The sequence below is a fragment of the Lethenteron reissneri genome, chromosome 62 (genome assembly GCF_015708825.2).
Source record: "Lethenteron reissneri isolate LAM-NWPU_2019-01 chromosome 62, ASM1570882v1, whole genome shotgun sequence".
NCBI lineage: Eukaryota > Metazoa > Chordata > Hyperoartia > Petromyzontiformes > Petromyzontidae > Lethenteron > Lethenteron reissneri.
The window spans coordinates 6,105,968-6,125,768 of record NC_083840.1 but is presented as its reverse complement, the minus strand read 5'-3'; the positions used below and the strand labels follow the sequence as shown (position 1 = coordinate 6,125,768).

At 57.2% G+C, this 19,801-nt stretch overlaps 1 protein-coding gene across 2 annotated transcripts in view; it reads left to right on the top strand.

Moving 5' to 3' along the window:
* The first annotated feature begins 501 nt into the window (after nt 1-501).
* Nucleotides 502-19,801, top strand: part of LOC133358479 (serine/threonine-protein kinase SIK3-like) — a 46,894-nt gene continuing 27,594 nt past the window's right edge. For both annotated transcript variants that reach the window (XM_061576800.1, XM_061576799.1), the window contains exon 1: nt 502-971. In XM_061576800.1, the coding sequence (XP_061432784.1) occupies nt 540-971 (432 nt within the window). In that variant the 5' untranslated portion in view covers nt 502-539. The remainder of the gene's footprint in view (nt 972-19,801) is intronic.

Here is a 19,801-nt window from a genome sequence, read left to right as displayed (position 1 = left end):
AGGTGGGCGTGGCCACGAGCGAGTGTGTGGGAGAGGGGGGGGGTGAGGATCCGGTTCCACTATAAAGGCGCCGCGCGTCGCCCGCGGCGCGGACCCGAGTCGAGTCGCGCGCTCCCGCGGGGCCTCCTGCTCCTGCTCCTCGTCAGCCGCCGTCACCGCCTCCGCCTCCATCGCCACCGCTACCGCCGCAATCCGTCGACATCCGCGGTGAAATGTGACCGCCATCGTCCGGAGAGGGCGACCAACTCGTAGCGGGGAGCCCGCGCGTCTCGCCGCCGGGAGCTCATCGCGAGCAGCAGCAGCAGCAGCCGCGGCAGCCGCGGGAAGAAGACGACGACGAAGACAACGACGACTTGGGGATTTTTTTCTCTCCTCACCGCCGCCTCCCTCAGCTCGTCACCCCCCCGCGCCCCGCCCCTCACCACCCCCCCGCGCCCCGCCCCTCACCACCACCACCCCCCCGCGCCCCGCCCCTCACCACCACCACCCCCCCGCGCCCCGCCCCTCACCACCACCCCCACCCCCTCCCCCCTGGTAAAATGGCGGCCATGCAGAAGGCAGCTTCGCCGATTCACCACCAACAACAACAACAGCAGCAGCAGCTCCACAACAACAACAACAATGGCCAACAACAGCACCACCACCACCCTCCGCCTCCTCCTCCGCCGCCGCCTCCTCTATCCCCTCCGCCGACATCGTCACCATCGTCGTCGTCTACGACGGCGGCGGCGGCGTCGGCTTCCCCTCACCACCACCTCCATCACCACCTCCATCACCACAGTCAGCAGCAGCCGCAACAGCAACAGCAGCAGCAGCAGCTGTTGCAACAGCAGCCGCAGCAGCAGCAGCAGCAGCTGTTGCAGGGCAGAGCGGCGCCGGTACGGATCGGCTACTACGAGATCGAGAGAACCATCGGCAAGGGGAACTTCGCCGTAGTGAAGCTCGCCACCCACATCATCACCAGGGCCAAGGTAGCGATGGTGGTTGTTGTTGTGGTGGTTGTTGTTGTGGTGGTTGTTGTGGTGGTTGTTGTGGTTGTGGTGATGGTGGTGAAGCTCGCGACACACATCATCACCAGGGCCAAGGTAGCCAGCGCACGCCGCGACCCATTAAACGACGGTTGTGGTGGTTGTGGTGATGGTTGTAGTGATGGTTAGTCTGGTGTGGTGGTGAGATTGGTGTGGTGGTGATGGTTAGACTGTTGTGGTGGTGAGACTGGTGGTGATGAGACGGTGGTGGTGGTGAGACTGGTGTGGTGATGGTGGTGGTGAGACTGGTGTGGTGGTGGTGGTGAGACTGGTGTGGTGGTGATGGTGAGACTGGTGTGGTGGTGATGGTGAGACTGGTGTGGTGGTGATGGTGAGACTGGTGTGGTGGTGATGGTGAGACTGGTGTGGTGGTGATGGTGAGACTGGTGTGGTGATGGTGGTGAGACTGGTGTGGTGATGGTGGTGAGACTGGTGTGGTGGTGATGGTGGTGAGACTGGTGTGGTGGTGATGGTGAGACTGGTGTGGTGATGGTGGTGAGACTGGTGTGGTGGTGATGGTGAGACTGGTGTGGTGGTGATGGTGGTGAGACTGGTGTGGTGGTGATGGTGAGACTGGTGTGGTGATGGTGGTGAGACTGGTGTGGTGGTGATGGTGAGACTGGTGTGGTGGTGATGGTGAGACTGGTGTGGTGGTGGTGGTGGTGAGACTGGTGTGGTGGTGATGGTGAGACTGGTGTGGTGGTGATGGTGAGACTGGTGTGGTGGTGATGGTGAGACTGGTGTGGTGGTGGTGGTGGTGAGACTGGTGTGGTGGTGGTGGTGGTGAGACTGGTGTGGTGGTGATGGTGAGACTGGTGTGGTGGTGGTGGTGGTGAGACTGGTGTGGTGGTGATGGTGAGACTGGTGTGGTGATGGTGGTGAGACTGGTGTGGTGGTGATGGTGAGACTGGTGGTGGTGATGGTGAGACTGGTGTGGTGGTGATGGTGAGACTGGTGTGGTGGTGGTGGTGGTGAGACTGGTGTGGTGGTGGTGGTGGTGAGACTGGTGTGGTGGTGATGGTGGTGAGACTGGTGTGGTGGTGGTGGTGGTGAGACTGGTGTGGTGGTGATGGTGAGACTGGTGTGGTGATGGTGGTGAGACTGGTGTGGTGGTGATGGTGAGACTGGTGTGGTGGTGATGGTGAGACTGGTGTGGTGGTGATGGTGAGACTGGTGTGGTGGTGGTGGTGGTGAGACTGGTGTGGTGGTGGTGGTGGTGAGACTGGTGTGGTGGTGATGGTGGTGAGACTGGTGTGGTGGTGATGGTGAGACTGGTGTGGTGGTGATGGTGAGACTGGTGTGGTGGTGATGGTGGTGAGACTGGTGTGGTGGTGATGGTGGTGAGACTGGTGTGGTGGTGATGGTGAGACTGGTGTGGTGATGGTGGTGAGACTGGTGTGGTGGTGATGGTGAGACTGGTGTGGTGATGGTGGTGAGACTGGTGTGGTGGTGATGGTGAGACTGGTGTGGTGGTGATGGTGAGACTGGTGTGGTGGTGATGGTGAGACTGGTGTGGTGGTGATGGTGGTGAGACTGGTGTGGTGGTGATGGTGAGACTGGTGTGGTGGTGATGGTGAGACTGGTGTGGTGATGGTGGTGAGACTGGTGTGGTGATGGTGGTGAGACTGGTGTGGTGGTGATGGTGAGACTGGTGTGGTGGTGATGGTGAGACTGGTGTGGTGGTGATGGTGAGACTGGTGTGGTGATGGTGGTGAGACTGGTGTGGTGGTGGTGGTGAGACTGGTGTGGTGGTGATGGTGAGACTGGTGTGGTGGTGATGGTGAGACTGGTGTGGTGATGGTGGTGAGACTGGTGTGGTGGTGATGGTGAGACTGGTGTGGTGATGGTGGTGAGACTGGTGTGGTGATGGTGGTGAGACTGGTGTGGTGATGGTGGTGAGACTGGTGTGGTGGTGATGGTGAGACTGGTGTGGTGGTGATGGTGAGACTGGTGTGGTGATGGTGGTGAGACTGGTGTGGTGGTGATGGTGAGACTGGTGTGGTGGTGATGGTGAGACTGGTGTGGTGGTGATGGTGAGACTGGTGTGGTGATGGTGGTGAGACTGGTGTGGTGGTGATGGTGAGACTGGTGTGGTGATGGTGGTGAGACTGGTGTGGTGGTGATGGTGAGACTGGTGTGGTGATGGTGGGGAGACTGGTGTGGTGGTGATGGTGAGACTGGTGTGGTGATGGTGGGGAGACTGGTGTGGTGGTGGTGGTTAGGCTGGTGTTGGTGTCTGCGATTAGTAAACAAGTCCACGTCCATCCGAGCTGTCAACGCCAATCCTCAACCTCCGCTTAACGAGAGCGCGAGAGAGAGAGACCCCCTCCCCAACCCGCACCGCCGGTGGGCAGCAAAGCGCTTTACAGCTCGTCGGATTCCTCCCGCAATAACAAAATACAACCTCTCCGATTCCCTGCGTGTGTGAGTGAATCCACCACCACTACCACCACCCCCTCCCGGCACAGCTGGGCAGCACTTCACGACGTCACTGGCGTGGATGCGGTGGCCTCCTCGTGCGAGCGGAGCGGCGGTCACCGTCTCACCTGGGAGCAGCGAGCGGCAGAGGTCGCTAACGGGTTTTGATTCCTTACCCGTACCGGTACCCGGCAGCACCAGGGTCGCAAATGGGTACCCGTAGCCGGGTACGGGTTCCCTACCCGTACCCTACCTGAAATGAGTGACAAACGGCTACTCACCAGTGACTCACGGCCTACCCGTACCTGGCCGCACCAGGGTCGCAAACGGATACCCGGCCGGGTGCGGGTAGCCGGGTATCGGGTAGGGTACGGGTATCGGGTACCCGGTTGCGACCTCTGGCGAGCGGTCGTCTGTAGCGGGTCGTGGCCGCTGCGCTCCGAACCCGGCCGCCCGAGTTCGATTCCCGCTCCCGGCGGACACATTGTCGTAAACCGGTCCTGGGCCCTCCCCTAGGTCGACTCGGCCTCAAATGAGCACCTGGGGCAGTGTGTAAAAACATCGCCGCTGCTGGGGAGACAAAGGCGGCCGGGCGTGGTGTTGGTCACCCCCCTACCCCCCTCGTGTGTCGTGCCGGCCTTGATAGGTGCTCGCTAACAGCACTTGCCCCTGAAGTCTGTTGAGGCTATACGGGGGGGGGGGGGGGGGGGGGGTTCTTGTCTTAGCCGAGCGGTTAAAATACAGCAAGTTGGCACAGTAGTGGGGTACAGCTGGTGGTGCATCTACCGGTCATCTCGGTCGGCCCACCCTGCAGGGTCTTGCTCTAAGACCTGCACCTAGCCTGGCACAGTAGGGGTACAGCTGGTGGCGCATCTACTGGTCATCTCAGTCGGCCCAACCCATGGCACCTGCAGGGTCTTGTTCTAGGACCTGCACCTAGCCTGGCACAGTAGGGGTACAGCTGGTGGTGCATCTACTGGTCATCTCAGTCGGCCCAACCCATGGCACCTGCAGGGTCTTGTTCTGAGACCTGCACCTAGCCTGGCACAGGGGGATTACAGCTGGTGATGCATCTACTGGTCATCTCAGTCGGCCCAATCCGTGGCACCTGCAGGGTCTTGTTCTAAGACCTGTCAGCATTGAGCCTTCGACACTTCACGTGACGGCCTCAAAGTGCACCTGGCCTGGCACAGACGCCGTGGTGACGTCACCATCGAATGGCGGGGTAGCGGTGTTGGTCGCCTGACGAGACTGCAACTCCGACATTGCTCCCTGGGGGGGACGGAGAGTGGTAGGAAGGAGGTAGAAGATTGGTGGCCTCGCCGTTTGAGATGGAGTGGGTCGGGGTGGGGGGTGTTGTTATTTTTCTTCCGTGGCTCTTCACTCCAGTGACGTCACTGTGGTGTCGTGGTGGTGGTGGTGAGTGTAACCCGCACAGGAAGAGCGGCCAAATGTGGCCCGGCCTGCCCCCCCCCCACCATCGCCACCCCCGTCGGATCTATTGTGTGTGAGAAGCTCGGTCACGTTTTTCACATCACCTCGGTGGAGTGAGAGGGGTCAGACTCGACGGCGTTCCGTCGGTACCACGAGGCGCGTGCACAAGCGGGGGCCGTCCGTCACGTGCCGCCTGCCACGGGCCCCTCGCCATCTGTTTGGCACATCGGGGGGAGCAAGGGCCGTCCGTCACGTGCCGCCTGCCACGGGCCCCTCGCCATCTGTTTGGCACATCGGGGGGAGCAAGGGCCGTCCGTCACGTGCCGCCTGCCACGGGCCCCTCGCCATCTGTTTGGCACATCGGGGGGAGCAAGGGCCGTCCGTCACGTGCCGCCTGCCACGGGCCCCTCGCCATCTGTTTGGCACATCGGGGGGAGCAAGGGCCGTCCGTCACGTGCCGCCTGCCACGGGCCCCTCGCCATCTGTTTGGCACATCGGGGGGAGCAAGGGCCGTCCGTCACGTGCCGCCTGCCACGGGCCCCTCGCCATCTGTTTGGCACATCGGGGGGAGCAAGGGCCGTCCGTCACGTGCCGCCTGCCACGGGCCCCTCGCCATCTGTTTGGCACATCGGGGGGAGCAAGGGCCGTCCGTCACGTGCCGCCTGCCACGGGCCCCTCGCCATCTGTTTGGCACATCGGGGGGAGCAAGGGCCGTCCGTCACGTGCCGCCTGCCACGGGCCCCTCGCCATCTGTTTGGCACATCGGGGGGAGCAAGGGCCGTCCGCATCCGCCAGTTATCTCAGGCGGTCAACCCACGGCACCTGCGTAGGTCCCCGTGACGGTCCCCGTGACCCCCCCGTGACCCCCTTGCCAGCAAGCCTCAAGGCGCGCCCGGCACCACGTCGCTCGGCGCCAAACGGCGGCGGTTGCCGTCGCGAGCTGTCGGTAAACGGCAACGCGGTTCCCAATGCGTTCCCGCCGCCAATTGATGCGGGAATGCGGCCGCAGGGTGACGGCCGCACCGCACGGTCGAGACCGGTGACGGAACGTCGGCACACGGGTGAGCGCTCCCGATCCCCGCGGAGATGGAGCGGTCGCGCGGAATCGGCAACTGTGGGGGAAGGGGGGAGGGGCTCGTGGAGGCCTTCATCCAGCAGTGGACGGAGCACGCCTCGCAGAGACGCGGCGTGGTTTATCCTCGGTCCGTTGTCGGCATCGCCACCGGCGTCGTCGGCACCCTCGGAATCGTTGATGGCATCGTTAATGGCGCGATGGGAATCGTCTCCACCGTAATCGTCACGATTGGAATCGTCATGGTTATCTTTATCGGCGGCTTTGTCTTTCGCGCCTTGGTGGCAAGTCTTGTACGGTAGTTCTCTTCTGGAGCTGCTTGTCCCCCGTCATGGGCATGTGGAATTTCCACCGCTGGCTTGGGGTTCCGCACACACCGCAAAGGGTAGATGAGGGCCGGCCCTCGGTCCCTCACTCCGGCGTTGATGGCGTGGCCCAGCTGTGGCCCAGCTGTGGCCCAGCCGTGGCCCAGCTTGTGGCCCAGCTTGTGGCCCAGCCATCCCTTCTCGGTTCAAGCCCAGCGGCCGCCCTGGTTAACAAACTAAACTACGAAACCAAAGAGTACTAAACTATTTGTTATTTTACCAGGTAAAGGCCCCACTGTTTTTCACAAGCGCCCTGGCCATCTAAAATTATAGCTCAACGAAGTGGCCGATCATCATCGCCACGTGGAAATTCATCGCAGTCAAATAGCTCCGAACGCGTGGTGACGTCGGTTCTAAAACCGCGGAGGGGAGAAAAGCCGGAGGACCCCGGCGAAAAATCCACGCGACCACCGGGGAGAGAGAGCGAGAGAGACGCACCGCAAACTCCAAATATACAGCTGCAGCAGGCGTCGGGGTTGGGATCGAACCCACGACCTCCTGCGTACCGGCCGAGGGAGTTGACATCTCACGGGCGGACGGGAGAGATCCCGTGACTCTCCCACCAACCCCCCCCCCCCCCCCCCCCACTGAGACTACAGACGCTTTTTCCCACGTGCGATGATCGTCCCTGCGCCCCCTTGGGAGCGGTAGCGCCAGCGCCACGGCCGCTTCGTTTTTACTTTCTCGTTATTCTTACGGCGCGTTGGGCAAAGGCCTCTCGCGACTGTGAAAAACATGGGTCCAGGTCTGGGTCAAAAGGTTACCCCTTTGGCTGTCGATACCATAAACGCATCGCTGCTACCGCCACCATCCTCGCCGTCGTAAAATCGACGCCGTCGGCGTCTTTGTAAAGCGTCGTTTGCATCGTCGCCGTCATCACCGTTAAAATAAACGCGGTCGTAATCGTCGCCATTATCATGGCCGTGATCGTCACCGTCACCATGGTCGTCACCGTCATCATTGTCATCATTATTACCACCAACATCGCCATGATTATCATCATGATCATCAGCATGATTATCATCATGATCATTGCCACCGTTGTCACCTTCATGTTTAACACTGGCACCGCAACTTTTCCGGCTCCGTGCTGATGATCATCACCATCATTGTCCTCTTCACCATCGTCATCGCCACCATCTTCATGGCCATCGTCATCAACACTGTCACCCCAAGTGTCATAATCGCCATCATCATCGCCACCATCGGCGTCGTCGTAATGATTCTCTCTCATCGCTGTCAGACCTGGGGTTAATTATAATTGTAAGTGCACAAGCATTGTTAGCCGTCTAAATGACCATTGCAATCGATGTAATTGTATTTACCAATTGTGGAGTTAAAATTATAATTGACGACAGGCCAGATCATCACCACCATCATCTTCACCATGGCGTCGTTGAGATGGCAGTGATGGTGGTGACGATGATGATGACGGTCGGAAGAGCGTGGGTTCCGATTCCAAGCAGCAGCAGCAGTAGCGTCGTTCATCATGTGCAGCAGCAGCAGCAGCAGGATTAGCAGCAGTAGCATCAGCAGTGCTCTCATCATCAGCAGCAGCATCAGTAGGAACAGATTATCATAATCGCTGGCCTAAATGAAACGGCAACAGCAGTGCCATCTCAACAGATCATCGGCATCGGTGTAGCATGAAGATCAGCGATAGTATGTGTCATCTTCAATCGTCAACATCGTCATCACCACGTGCAGCAGCGCGGTGTTGGTCAAGCGGTGACGCTCGCGCCTCGCAGCAAGGAGCACCTGGTTCGACTCCCAACTGGGGCCGCCTCTGTGTGGAGTTTGTGTGTTCTCTCTCTCCCCGCCTGTTCTGTAGAGTGAGCGGAGTGTGTGGAGTTGGGGGGACGGAGCGGTGGTGCATCGCTTTGGCACGCTGCGCTACGAACCCGGCGACCCGAGTTCGATTGCCACTCACGGCCAACACCACCAGTGACGATTATCTGAACCGGTCCTGGGCCTCCCCTAGGTCGACTCGGCCTGTTGCAGGGTGTAGTAAACATCGCCACTGGGGAGACAAAGGCGGCCGGGCGTGGTGCTGGCCAGCCCACCCCCTCGTGTGCCGTGCTCTCTCACAGCACTTGCCCCAACAGTCGATTACAGGCTACCGGTTGTGTGTTGCAAAGTAAACCCACTACGACATTTACAACAACCACAACACTAAACACAACAACAACCACAAAACACAACAACAACACTAAACACAACAACAACGACACCAACACAACAGGCAGTCCAAAATAAAATTGTAGTTTCTAGTTGCGATGTAAAAGTGCGCGCCTCCGAGTGGCTTCCAAACGTCGGCGTCGCTGGGTGAGCGAGCCGATCAGTGAGCCGAGGTTCGCGATCACAAAGCGATCACAAAGTGATCTCTCTCTCTCGTCCTGAGAGAGAGATCACTTTGTGATTCCTGTTCACAATCCTACACCGTGACGTGGCCAGCTGTGCTCATGGGTGGTACGGGGGCGGAGGGGGTGGATTGCAAACTCAACGCAACAACAACAATCGGCAGTTGTAAAGAAGGGAGCTTTCCGTCTTGAGACTCGGTGATTCTTCCCTGGCTAAAGGAGCGGCGTAATACAACGTCAACAATCATAGCAGCAGCAGCAGCAGTCCAAGACCATGATCGAGTAGCGGCCGCGATATTGAAGAATCTGATATTGCAGCTACGTGTCTGTGCGTGTCTTTCTGTGCGTGTCTGTGTGCGTCAGCTTAGTGTGTGGGGGGCGGAGTGGTAGCGTAGTAGGTAACCGCGCTACTCCGCTCCGAACCCCGGCCAACCGAGGTTCGATTCCCGCTCGCCGCCAACATCGGTGACGATCTTCTGAACCGGTCCGGGTCTTTCCCTCGGATAGTACGCCCTTAACATGAGTACCTGGTGCGGAGTGTCGTCAACATCGCCACTGGGAAGACAAAGGCGGACGGGCGTGGGGCTGGCCGCCCACCCCCTCGTGCCGTGGACTGTGTCTCTGTGTCTGTGTGAGGCGGTGTGTGTGTGTGTGCTGCTCACAAACAGCACTTTACCCAACAACATTCTGTTCAGGCTACACGGGGGATATTTGTCTTTGAGGCCGGACGTATAATTTACAGCGCTGTCAAACGTGCGCGTCAATCTGTGTGTGCGCGTGTGTGGGACGACTTTTAATTAACTTAATTTACAGAGTCCCTTTTCGTTTTGATTTGCTAATTTTTTCGGTGCGAGTTCCCGCACGGAATGTTTGGCCTCATTATTAATTTACTTTAGAGCACAGTTGCCCGTCGGCCAAATACAAAAAGCGTCAGACGGCCAACAACAACCAGCACTAGCAACATTTGTAATGCGGTCGATGAGATTGAAACCCGTTTTCTTGCATGCGGCAAGTTTATTGTTATAAGAGCTTAAAGTATTCTAAAGCTATACACTATATTTTATTTCGATTTAAAGCTTTCGTGACTGCAGAGATTCATCTTCTTGGTTCTTTCGGTAAAGTCACGTAGAAGGGAAATAATAAAATAATAAAAATAAAACATAATAAGATAATTCTCATGACGTTTCGGCCACAACGCAAGAAGCCGTCCTCAGGTGGAGAACAGGTCTGTCGAGACGACAGTCTAAATGGACCGTCTTCTCGACAGACCTGTTCTCCACCTGAGAACTGCTGCTTGCGTTGTGGCCGAAACGTCGTGAGAATTATTTTATTATGTTTTTTTAAATATTTGTTTTTATTTTACCCGGTAAGGCCCCAATGAGCTGCTGGATAGCTCTTCAGAAGCGACCTGGCCACAATGAATGATAGCTCGGCAAAGTGGCTCGTCATCGACGTGTGGACATTTTATAGCTGCAACCAATTACCCTAAACGCATTGTGATGTTTATTCTAAACGTGGACGGAAAAATCGGAGGACCCGGAGAAAAATCCACACGGCCACGGGGAGAGCGACACGCAGACTCCAAATATACAGCAGCAGGCATAGTCGGGGTCGGGGTCTGGATCGAACTCACGACCTCCTGTACACCAGGCGAGGTAGTTAACATCTCCTAGTCACCGTGATGATGTGAGAGAGAGACACGCAAACTCCAAATATACAGCAGCAGGCATCGGGGTCTGGATTGAACTCACGACTTCCTGTATACCCGGCGTGGTAGTTAACATCTCCTAGCCACCGTGGTACAGACACACACTGAGCGTGCTGGCAGTCGGCGCGGCAGGATTGGGTCAGCACTTGCGGGTTGGCGAATAGCAGCAGCAGCAGCAGCAGGAGGTAGTGATCGGTGGGACACCTGTGCGGAGGGGGAGGAGGAGGAGGGGGAGGAGGAGTGCTCTGGTCACCGAGACCAGCATTGGAGTGTCACCCCCAGGGGTTGGTGACCCGGGGGAAGACGGCAACTCCGGCTGGAGGCGGTGGTGGTCTCCTGCGTCTCCGCTTGCGTCGCGTGATCTCTCGCTTGTGTGGTCCGTCTCGCCCCGTTTTAACACCGGTTCTGCTATTGGCGTCTTGAGCAGCAGGAAGGTGGTGGTGGTGGTGGTGGTCGTGCCTGGTGGCTTCTGCCAGTCATCTCGGTCGGTCGACCCGTGGCACCTGGGTCTGTCCCGTGACCTCCTGCCAGCGGGCGTTCGGCACTTCACGTGGTCCTCAACGTGCACACAGCCTGGCACGGGCGTCGTGGTGACGTCACCGCCACTGTGTTGGTGGTTGCGAGGAGCGGTGGTGCAGCGGTTAGCGTCTACGCTGCGCTACGAACCCGGCGACCCGAGTTCGATTGCCGCCAACAGCGGTGACGATTATCTGAATCGGCCCTGGCCCTCCCCTAGGCCGACTCGGCCTCAAATGAGCACCTGGTGTAGCGGTGTGTAGTAAACATCGCCACTGGGGAGACAAAGGCGGCCGGGCGTGGTGCTGGCCGCCCACCCCCTCGTGCGCCGTGGCGGCCTTCGTAAGAGCTGCACTTGCCCCAACGTTCTGTCACAGGCTACGCGGGGGATCTTTGTCTTTGTTTGTGGAGACTCGCAACGTCCTTGCACAAGAGCTGCTTAGCTCAACGGGCCTTGGCAGCTGAAATAATACATCGAGTGTTGGTGTCTGCCTAATTCTCTGGCTGGATATCTGCAACTCAGGATTTGTGTAACTGTGTGTGTCTCCTATGTATCTCAGTGGAACTCCCTGTAACTGTTTGGGTCTCTATGTAGCTATGGATGTCTGTGACTGCACGGATCTCTAAAGAACTCTGATTCTCTCTGGATCTCTCTGTAACTGTTTGGGTCTCTATGTAGCTATGGATGTCTGTGACTGGATTTCTACGTCATTGCCAAAGGCGTTGTGGTCGTCATCCCGGGAGCGACTGCCCGGCTCCACGGAACGATGAAAGTGCCAGTCCCTGCTGCTGCTGCTGCTGTTGTTGATGCTGCTGCTGCTGTTGTTGCTGCAGCTGCTGCTGTTGTTGATGCTGTTGCTGCTGTTGCCGCTGCCGCTGCTGCTGCTGATGAACGGCGTCGCCCGCGGTCTCCAGACAGACCCACGGCCCCGTCACGGCAACGTGGACAGCTCAACGTGCGCGCCCGCCACAGTGCCCACATGTGACCCCCCCCGCCGCCCCCCCATCTCCTCGTGTCCTCGCGAGTCTGAGTCTTTGCGAGTCTACGAGGTTCTACAGTACAGCGCAATGTGGCTTTAGATTGCGTGTAATTGTGACCGCGTAATGTGTCCGCGAGTCTGTGGGTCTCTGCCCGGGGAGTCTATGGGTCTGTGTGGTGAGTCTGTGGGTCTCTGCGTGATGGGTCTCTGGGTCTCTGCGTGATGTGTCTCTGGGTGTTGGGTCTCTGGGTCTCTGCGTGGTGAGTATCTGGATCTCTACTTGTTGGAGGTATCTGCGTGAATCCACGGGTCTGTGTAACTCTGCGTGTCTGTACATGAGTACATGGGTCGCGATATGACTCTACGGGTCTGAGTACCGGTGTCTCTATATGAGTCTACAGCACAATGTTGGTTTGTAGGGCATGTGCATGAGACCGCATCTCACCGCCTTACAGGACAATGGCCATATTTAGTTTCTAGAGAGGAAGTCATCGGGCGTTTTGTGGATCTTTGGGTCTCCGAGTCTGTCGTGGGTGTCTTGGTGTGAGTACACGGAGACCCACGTGCTGACACGGAGGCCAATGAGAGACTCACCCGGGTCTCCGTGCGAGTCTATTGGTGACGTTGTGGGTCTCTCAGTCTGTGTGCCACTGTAAGTTTGTGGGTCTCTGTGCGAGTCTATTGGTGACGCTGTGGGTCTCTCAGTCTGTGCCACTATAAGTTTGTGGGTCTCTGTGCGAGTCTACAGCTCTGGGCGGTGCCGGCTCCACCTCTCCCGCCCCCTTGAGCCACCGCCCGACCACCGGCACGTCCCCCCCTCGCCGATGATTCTTGATGCGATTGCGGATTGCCCCGTCCTGGGGGGATGGGAGCAGCGCTAAGTAGCTTAGGCTCAGTGTGAATTAGGGCGAGAAGCCGTGCGTCACTGAACGCGCTCTGACGGAGCGTCGCTCAACGCTCGCCTTCCCACAACTTCCCCCCCCCCCCCTCCCCCCTCAGTCACGTGACGCCGGGCCTCACCATCGGTCCGATTCTCGGAGCTTCCGCGTCACAAAGTTTTCCGGAGCAGTCTGGGTTTGACTGGGAGTGCTCCAATGTGGCGACTCTGTCGAGCACGCAAAGCCGCTCGGCGTTCATTCTATGCGGAGAGGCGTCGTAGTAGCAGCGCCGTTGATTTTAAAGACTTTGTTACTCGCCGCAGAGAAGCGGAGCGGCACGACCGCCGGCACCAGAAGAGAGCCGGAGACAAAACTGTCCCGCACGCACGTCCTTTAGGGTGGCCTTGTGTGAGCCTCTGGTTACGTCTTCCGGCCTGAAGAGGTGTTCTGATTTTAAGTTGTTGTATTTCGGTTTTTCTTCCGATTTCCATTCCGACGATGTACGCACACACGTACATCATCATGATGACGTGTACACACACACGTACATCATGACGGAATCGGAATGAAAACTGATGACGTACACACACACACGTACGTCATCGTGACGGGAAGGGTTAATCAAGGATCAGCGTTTCATTAAAGAACCGGTCTCTGGATCTGAGTCGTCATTGAGAGTGGGGAGGGGGACCGGTTCCCATGATTGGAGTACCGGTTGAGACTCGTTGAGAGTTTTTGTTTGCCGCTAATAAATCCCCACGTGGAGATGATGCTGATAATAAGCCGTCACTTGAGCTGTCATTCTCGATGGCCACGGGCCTCTTCTGAAAGAGAGCTGCTCAGCAGCTCGCTGCTGCCTTGCCTGGCAGCATGACAATACTTGAGTTTAAACTACTTGAGTTTAAACTAAAGTATTGTCATGCTGCCTTGCCTGGCAGCATGACAATACTTGAGTTTAAACTCAAGTATTGTCATGCTGCCTTGCCTGGCAGCATGACAATACTTGAGTTTAAACTAAAGTATTGTCATGCTGCCTTGCCTGGCAGCATGACAATACTTGAGTTTAAACTAAAGTATTGTCATGCTGCCTTGCCTGGCAGCATGACAATACTTGAGTTTAAACTCAAGTATTGTCATGCTGCCTTGCCTGGCAGCATGACAATACTTGAGTTTAAACTCAAGTATTGTCATGCTGCCCTGCCTGGCAGCATGACAATACTTGAGTTTAAACTAAAACTAGTGGAGTGTGCTGCAGACCGCTTCTCCACGAGTGGGAGTACCGTTCATGCCTCGGATATCCTGAAACCCGGCGACGGCCGCTCGCTGTGGTTCTAACCTGGCGTGCCGTCCCGGTTAGCGGCGTGCCGACCCGGTTAGCGCCGCGCCGTGGCCTGCGTGTGGACCGTGTGGACCGCCGCGCTGCTTTTACCTTTTTAGTATTTTATTTTACCAGGCAAGGCCCCCACACTTGGCTGTGTAGCTCTTGTTCATGAGTGACCTGGCCGTCACACATGGCAGCTCAACAAAGTGGCTTATCATCATCATCATCACGTGGACATCGATCGCAGCCAAACGCTCCGAACGTGTGACGCACGTTTCCAAATGTGGGGGGAAAACCCGGAGGACCCCGAGAAAAATCCACGAGAGGGAGAGAGAGACTCCAACTCCAAATATACAGCCGCAGGCATCGTTGAGGTCGGGATCGAACCCACGACCTCCTGTAGACCAGGCGAGGTAGTTAACATCTCATAGCCACCGTGACGATGATGAGAGAGAGACGCACGCAGACTCCAAATATACAGCAGCAGACATAGTCAGGGTCGGGATCGAACTTACGACCTCCTGTATACCAGGCGAGGTAATCAACACCTCCTAGCCACCGTGATGATGATGAGAGAGACACGCAGACTCCAAATATACAGCAGCAGACATAGTCAGGGTTGGGATCGAACTTACGACCTCCTGTATACCAGGCGAGGTAATCAACATCTCCTAGCCACCGTGATGATGATGAGAGAGAGAGAGACACGCAGACTCCAAATATACAGCAGCAGGCATAGTCAGGGTTGGGATCGAACCCACGACCTCCTGCACACCAGGCGAGGTAGTGGACATCTCACCACACGGCAGCAATCGCCACTCCTCCCGCACTGGCAGCAGACCGATGGCCGCACGCTGGCCGGGTGCCCCCCCCCCCCCCAGCCTCCTCGTTCCACGCAGGGGCAGCTGCCGCTGGGGGTGACCTGTTGGTTGTGTTGTCGTGTCGTCGTCATCTTCATTTTCGCCGCCGTCAGTGGTGGAGTCGACACGATGATGATGGTGCTTAGGATGCTGCTGCTGCTGACTCTGCGTGCTGCGGCTGCTGGTTACCGTGTTGGTGACACTGATGTTGTCATTGATTGATGGTAATTTGAGCGATTGTGGTTATAATGCTGCTGCTGATGATATAGATATACTAAAGATGCTGCTGATGCAGATGATAAACTTAACATTTGCTGCTAATAACGCTATTGATTTTGTCTCTTATGATATTGATGATATCTTTTATGGCTATACGTGGGTCTGTGGTGGTTGTTGTGGTTCCGAGTTGCTTTGCTTTCTTTCACACGTGGCTCCCTGCCGGCTTCGCTGCCGGGAGCGGAGAGAGGAGCGTGGGGAGGAGGGTGGCGGAGCGAGAGAGGTGGATGGTGGTGAGGAGGAAGATGGTGACCAGGAGGGAGGAGGGGGAGGGAGGGAGGGGAGTAGAGTGTTATGTTATCAGTGCCACAGGGATGGAGCCAGTGTGAGAGAGTGGGACAGCGTTGTGAGAGTGGGTGTTGTGGTACACGCGGGAGAGGTGTGTGGTGTGTGACAGATTGTCTGCGAGTGTGGGGTAGTTAGAGCGCCACGCAACGAACCCGGCGACCCGAGTTCGATTCCCGCTCACGGCCACCAACGCCGCTGACGATTGTCTGAACCGGTGCCGGACCCCTCCTCGCGAGGTCGACCGCTTCAAAACGAGTACCTGGAGCGGCGTGTGAAGATCGCCACTGGGGAGACAAAGGCGGCCGGGCGTGGTGTTGGCTGCCCGCCCCCTCGCGTGCCGCAGTGCCGGCAGCCTTCATCAGCGCTGTCGCTCGCTAGCGGCGCTCGCCCCCCGACGTCCTGTCGGGGCTGCGCGGGGCGGGGAGGGGAGTATCTTGTTCGTCTCCGACCCGGTGCGGAGGAGCGGTGGACATTGCGGTTAGCGCCGTGACGAAGCCGGCGACCCGAGTTTCGTTTCCCGTCCGCGACCCAACGCCCGGTGGGCCCCCAACTTGGGGCTACCGCTCCTGGGCCTCCCCTAGGTCGGCTGGGCCGTACGCTAGCTCCCGGGTTTTGCGGCTGTGTTGTGTGTGTAACCGTCGCGAGTGGGACGAGAGGCGGCCCGGCCGTGGCGCCTTCCCGTCCCCGCCGTGCCGTGCCGTGCCGGCCTAGCGTAGGCGCTCCTCCTCGCTCGGCGGCACTTTGCCCCGTCGCTCTGTCAAGGCTACGCGGGGGATCTTTGTCTCGTGCGCGGGAGTGTGAGTGTGCGTTTGTGAGTGTGGGCTCGGGAGAGCGATGCAGAACGTTCTGTGTGCGTGTCAACGTGTGTCTGCGTGTGTGTGTGTGTGTCAACGTGTGTCTGCGTGTATGTGTCAACGTGTGTGTGGGGGGGGGAGCGGTAGTGTAGCGGTTAGCGCACCGCACTAAGAACCCGGCGACCCGAGTTGGATACCTGCTCACGGCCAACACCGTTGACAGTTATCTGAACCGGTCCTGGGCCTCCCCTAGGTCGACTCTGCCTCAAATGAGTACCTGGTGCAGTGTGTAGTAAACATGAATTAATTTAGTTTTCATTTATTATTATTTTATTATTTATTTTTACCTACGTGACTTTACCGAAAAAACCTAAGAGAGTGAATCCTTGCAGTCACGAAAGCTTCACATCTAGAATGTGTGTTCTTACACTGGAGGAATCCGATGAGCTACAAAGCTCCTTTTTAAACTTTACACAGATGCCAGCAGAGAATCAAACTCAACTCGGAGGCTTCTCGCTGTGGCCGTCGAGTCAAAATCGGCGCTGCGTGTGTCCGTGTGTGTCCGTGCGCGTGTGTGTGTCCGTGTGTGTCCGTGCGCGTGTGTGCGTATCCGTGCGCACGTGTGTGTGTCTGTGGCTAAAGCACAGCAAGTTGGTACAGTAGGGGGCACAGGTGGTGCATCAGCCAGTCATCTCGGTCCTCTCAGTCAGTCGACCCGTGGCACCTGCTGGGTCTGCCCCGTGAACTCCTGCCGGCGGGCGTTCGACACTTCACGTGGCCTCGAGGTGCACTTGGCCTGGCACAAGCGTCGTGGTGACGTCACCGCCACTTAGTGGCGAATGGCGGTTGTTGTTGTGTGTCTGTGTGTGTGTGCGCGTGTGTGTGTGTGCGCGTGCACACGTGTGTGTGCCTATCCGTGCGCACGTTGAACATCTCTCGCACCGTACGGAGTCCAACGGCACTAATCGGGAGGTGCGGGCGGGGGAAGGACTGCGACGCGGAACGCTGCTGTGAGGACGGCCACGGGACGGGGGCGAGGCTGGCGATGGAGTGGCAGCCAAAGGGGGGAACGCGGCCACCGTGGCGACGCTCCAGCGATGTGTCGTGGCGTGTGCAGGAGTCGACGTGGGGGCCGTGGCGTGGAACGGCAGGGGGGGTAAACCGGTGCTGACCAGTACGACTGTGAGTGACTGAGTGACTGTGAGTGACTGTGAGTGACTGTGATTGTTCATGATGTGGCTTGGCTTTCCAACACACCGGTGTTGCTGTTATTGGTAACGAATTGGCCACGTTCAAATCAAGTTTGGCACGTTCTGTTTACGTGACAACCCTTACGAATTGGCTGTGTCGGGTGGTGGCAGGTTTAACGACACTTATTTACGCCGTCTCACCCAAAAAAATAAATCTGTTTTGGATGATATTGATCGCGAAAGCCTACGAGTTAAAGTGGCTGTGTGGCTGTGTGAGACTGCGTGTACAGCTGTCGATCGTCTCAGTCGATGAACCCACAACCCCCGGGGTCTGTTGGAGTGGTGGCGCAGCGGTTAGCGTAGTGCGCCGAACCCCCACAACCCGGCTCGATTCTCGGCCACGGCCAACACCGGTGATTATCTGAACCGGTCCTGGGTCGCCCCTAGGTGGACTCGGCCTCAAAACGAGTACCTGGTGCGGTGTGTAAACATGGCCACTTGCCCCAACAGTCTGAGGCTGTACGGTGGGGGGGGGATCTTTGTCTGTGTGTCCCCTCCGTCGGCTGACATTTGATTAAATATGTGAGCAGTGAGGCTGCTTAATGAGGCTACTGCTGCTCGTGTGGCCTCACTCTCTCGCACACCACCCTCCCTCCTCCCTCTGTCGTTCCGCAAAATCGTCAGCATCGTCGGCGGCCGCATGAGTGACTGCGGCAGCAGCAGCAGCATCAAAAACCGCAGAAGTCAATCATGAGAAAGTGTGAACTGCAGCAGCAGCAGTAGCAATAGCAGCGTCAGTCAAAGCAGCGACGGCATGATCGGTGTCATCAGCAGCAGTCTTCACTGCAGCAGTAGCATCCATTTGCAGCTTTAGCAGCAGCACTGTTCACAGCAAGAGCAGCAGTGGTGCTAACACAATCAGCAGCAGCAGCTGCTGCAGAAGCTCGGCATCAGAAACATCATAATAACCAGCAGCAGCATCCGTAGCAGCAGTATTATTAGCAGCAACGGCAGAAGCAAGCGTCAGCGGTAAGACTGGCATCATCAGTGTAAAGAGCAGTGTTGTTACCAGCAGCAGTAGCAGCATCATCAGTGTAAAGAGCAGTGTTGTTACCAGCAGCAGTAGCAGCATCATCAGTGTAAAGAGCAGTGTTGTTACCAGCAGAAGCAGCAGCATCATCAGTGTAAAGAGCAGTGTCCGTTACCAGCACCTGCATTCTCACGAGTTGGGGCTGCAGTTGTGGGTCAGGGCTGGTTGGGTTCAGCGCTGGGCGGTGTCGGGGTTGGGGTCAGGGCCGGGTGTTGATGGGGTTGGTGTCAGCATCGGGGATTATCGTCCCCTAATGGCAGACTGATGCACAGGGACAGCTGCCGCCAGGGGGTGCCCCCTTTTAAAATGTGAGCTGAGATGGGGAGCGGCTCGCCGCGTGTGAAGCACAGCAGGGTGGCCTACGGGTGTTCATTAAAACGTGAAATGTATTTTATACCCACTTTTTTTATCCTGATTTGCATCGCTTTTATTCGAGAGAATGTGTCGCGGAAAGTGGTCACCGCAGAACTACCTCCTGAGATGATTTCTCCTCTTCCAAGTGACCGCCCTGGTCCACGCTCGCTCGAGGGTAGCATCTCTCCCCGTCGTCGCGTGGATATTTCTCCGCGTCCTCCGGGTTTTCTTTCCCACTTTTTAGAATCGACTTCGCCACGCGTTATAGAGTCCAGTCGACTCTAGGTAATTATTCCGCGCTCGTGACGTGGAGGACTGCCGCTGGATAAATCGAAATCGCCGATAATCCAAAAATACAAAACCATTTTCCGCGGAACTCAAAAACCAAAGTTAAAACGACGCAACGCTTCCATTTCACAGTTTCGTAAAAATTAAAACCTCGCAAAACAAACGATCGGATTCATCGTTCGAAATGAAACGCAGTTGGCGGTTTTGATTGTTGCTCTTTCGATTTGCAACGAATGGGGAGCGATGGACCCCCGATGGATCGGTGATACGCGTGCGTGGCGATGGTCTCACTTTGCTGGGTCCCGCCCAGCAGAAGACCTCGGCCCACTCAGTGGATGGCGGCAGAACCACAGCCAATCAAACTCCGCCGCCCACTTTTGTAATGATATTGCAACTACTGTACTGTAGAGGCGATCGCGTGCATTTCGGATGAACTGGAGAAACATTTTTTTTCGGTTTAAGGGACACGAGTGTCCTTGTGATAAATATTTCCAAGAATGAGGATGCATGACTGCGGTTAGATGAATAATTTGGGCCCCGAGGGAAAATCCACACGTGATGAATTTGTCAATCTCAGGTGC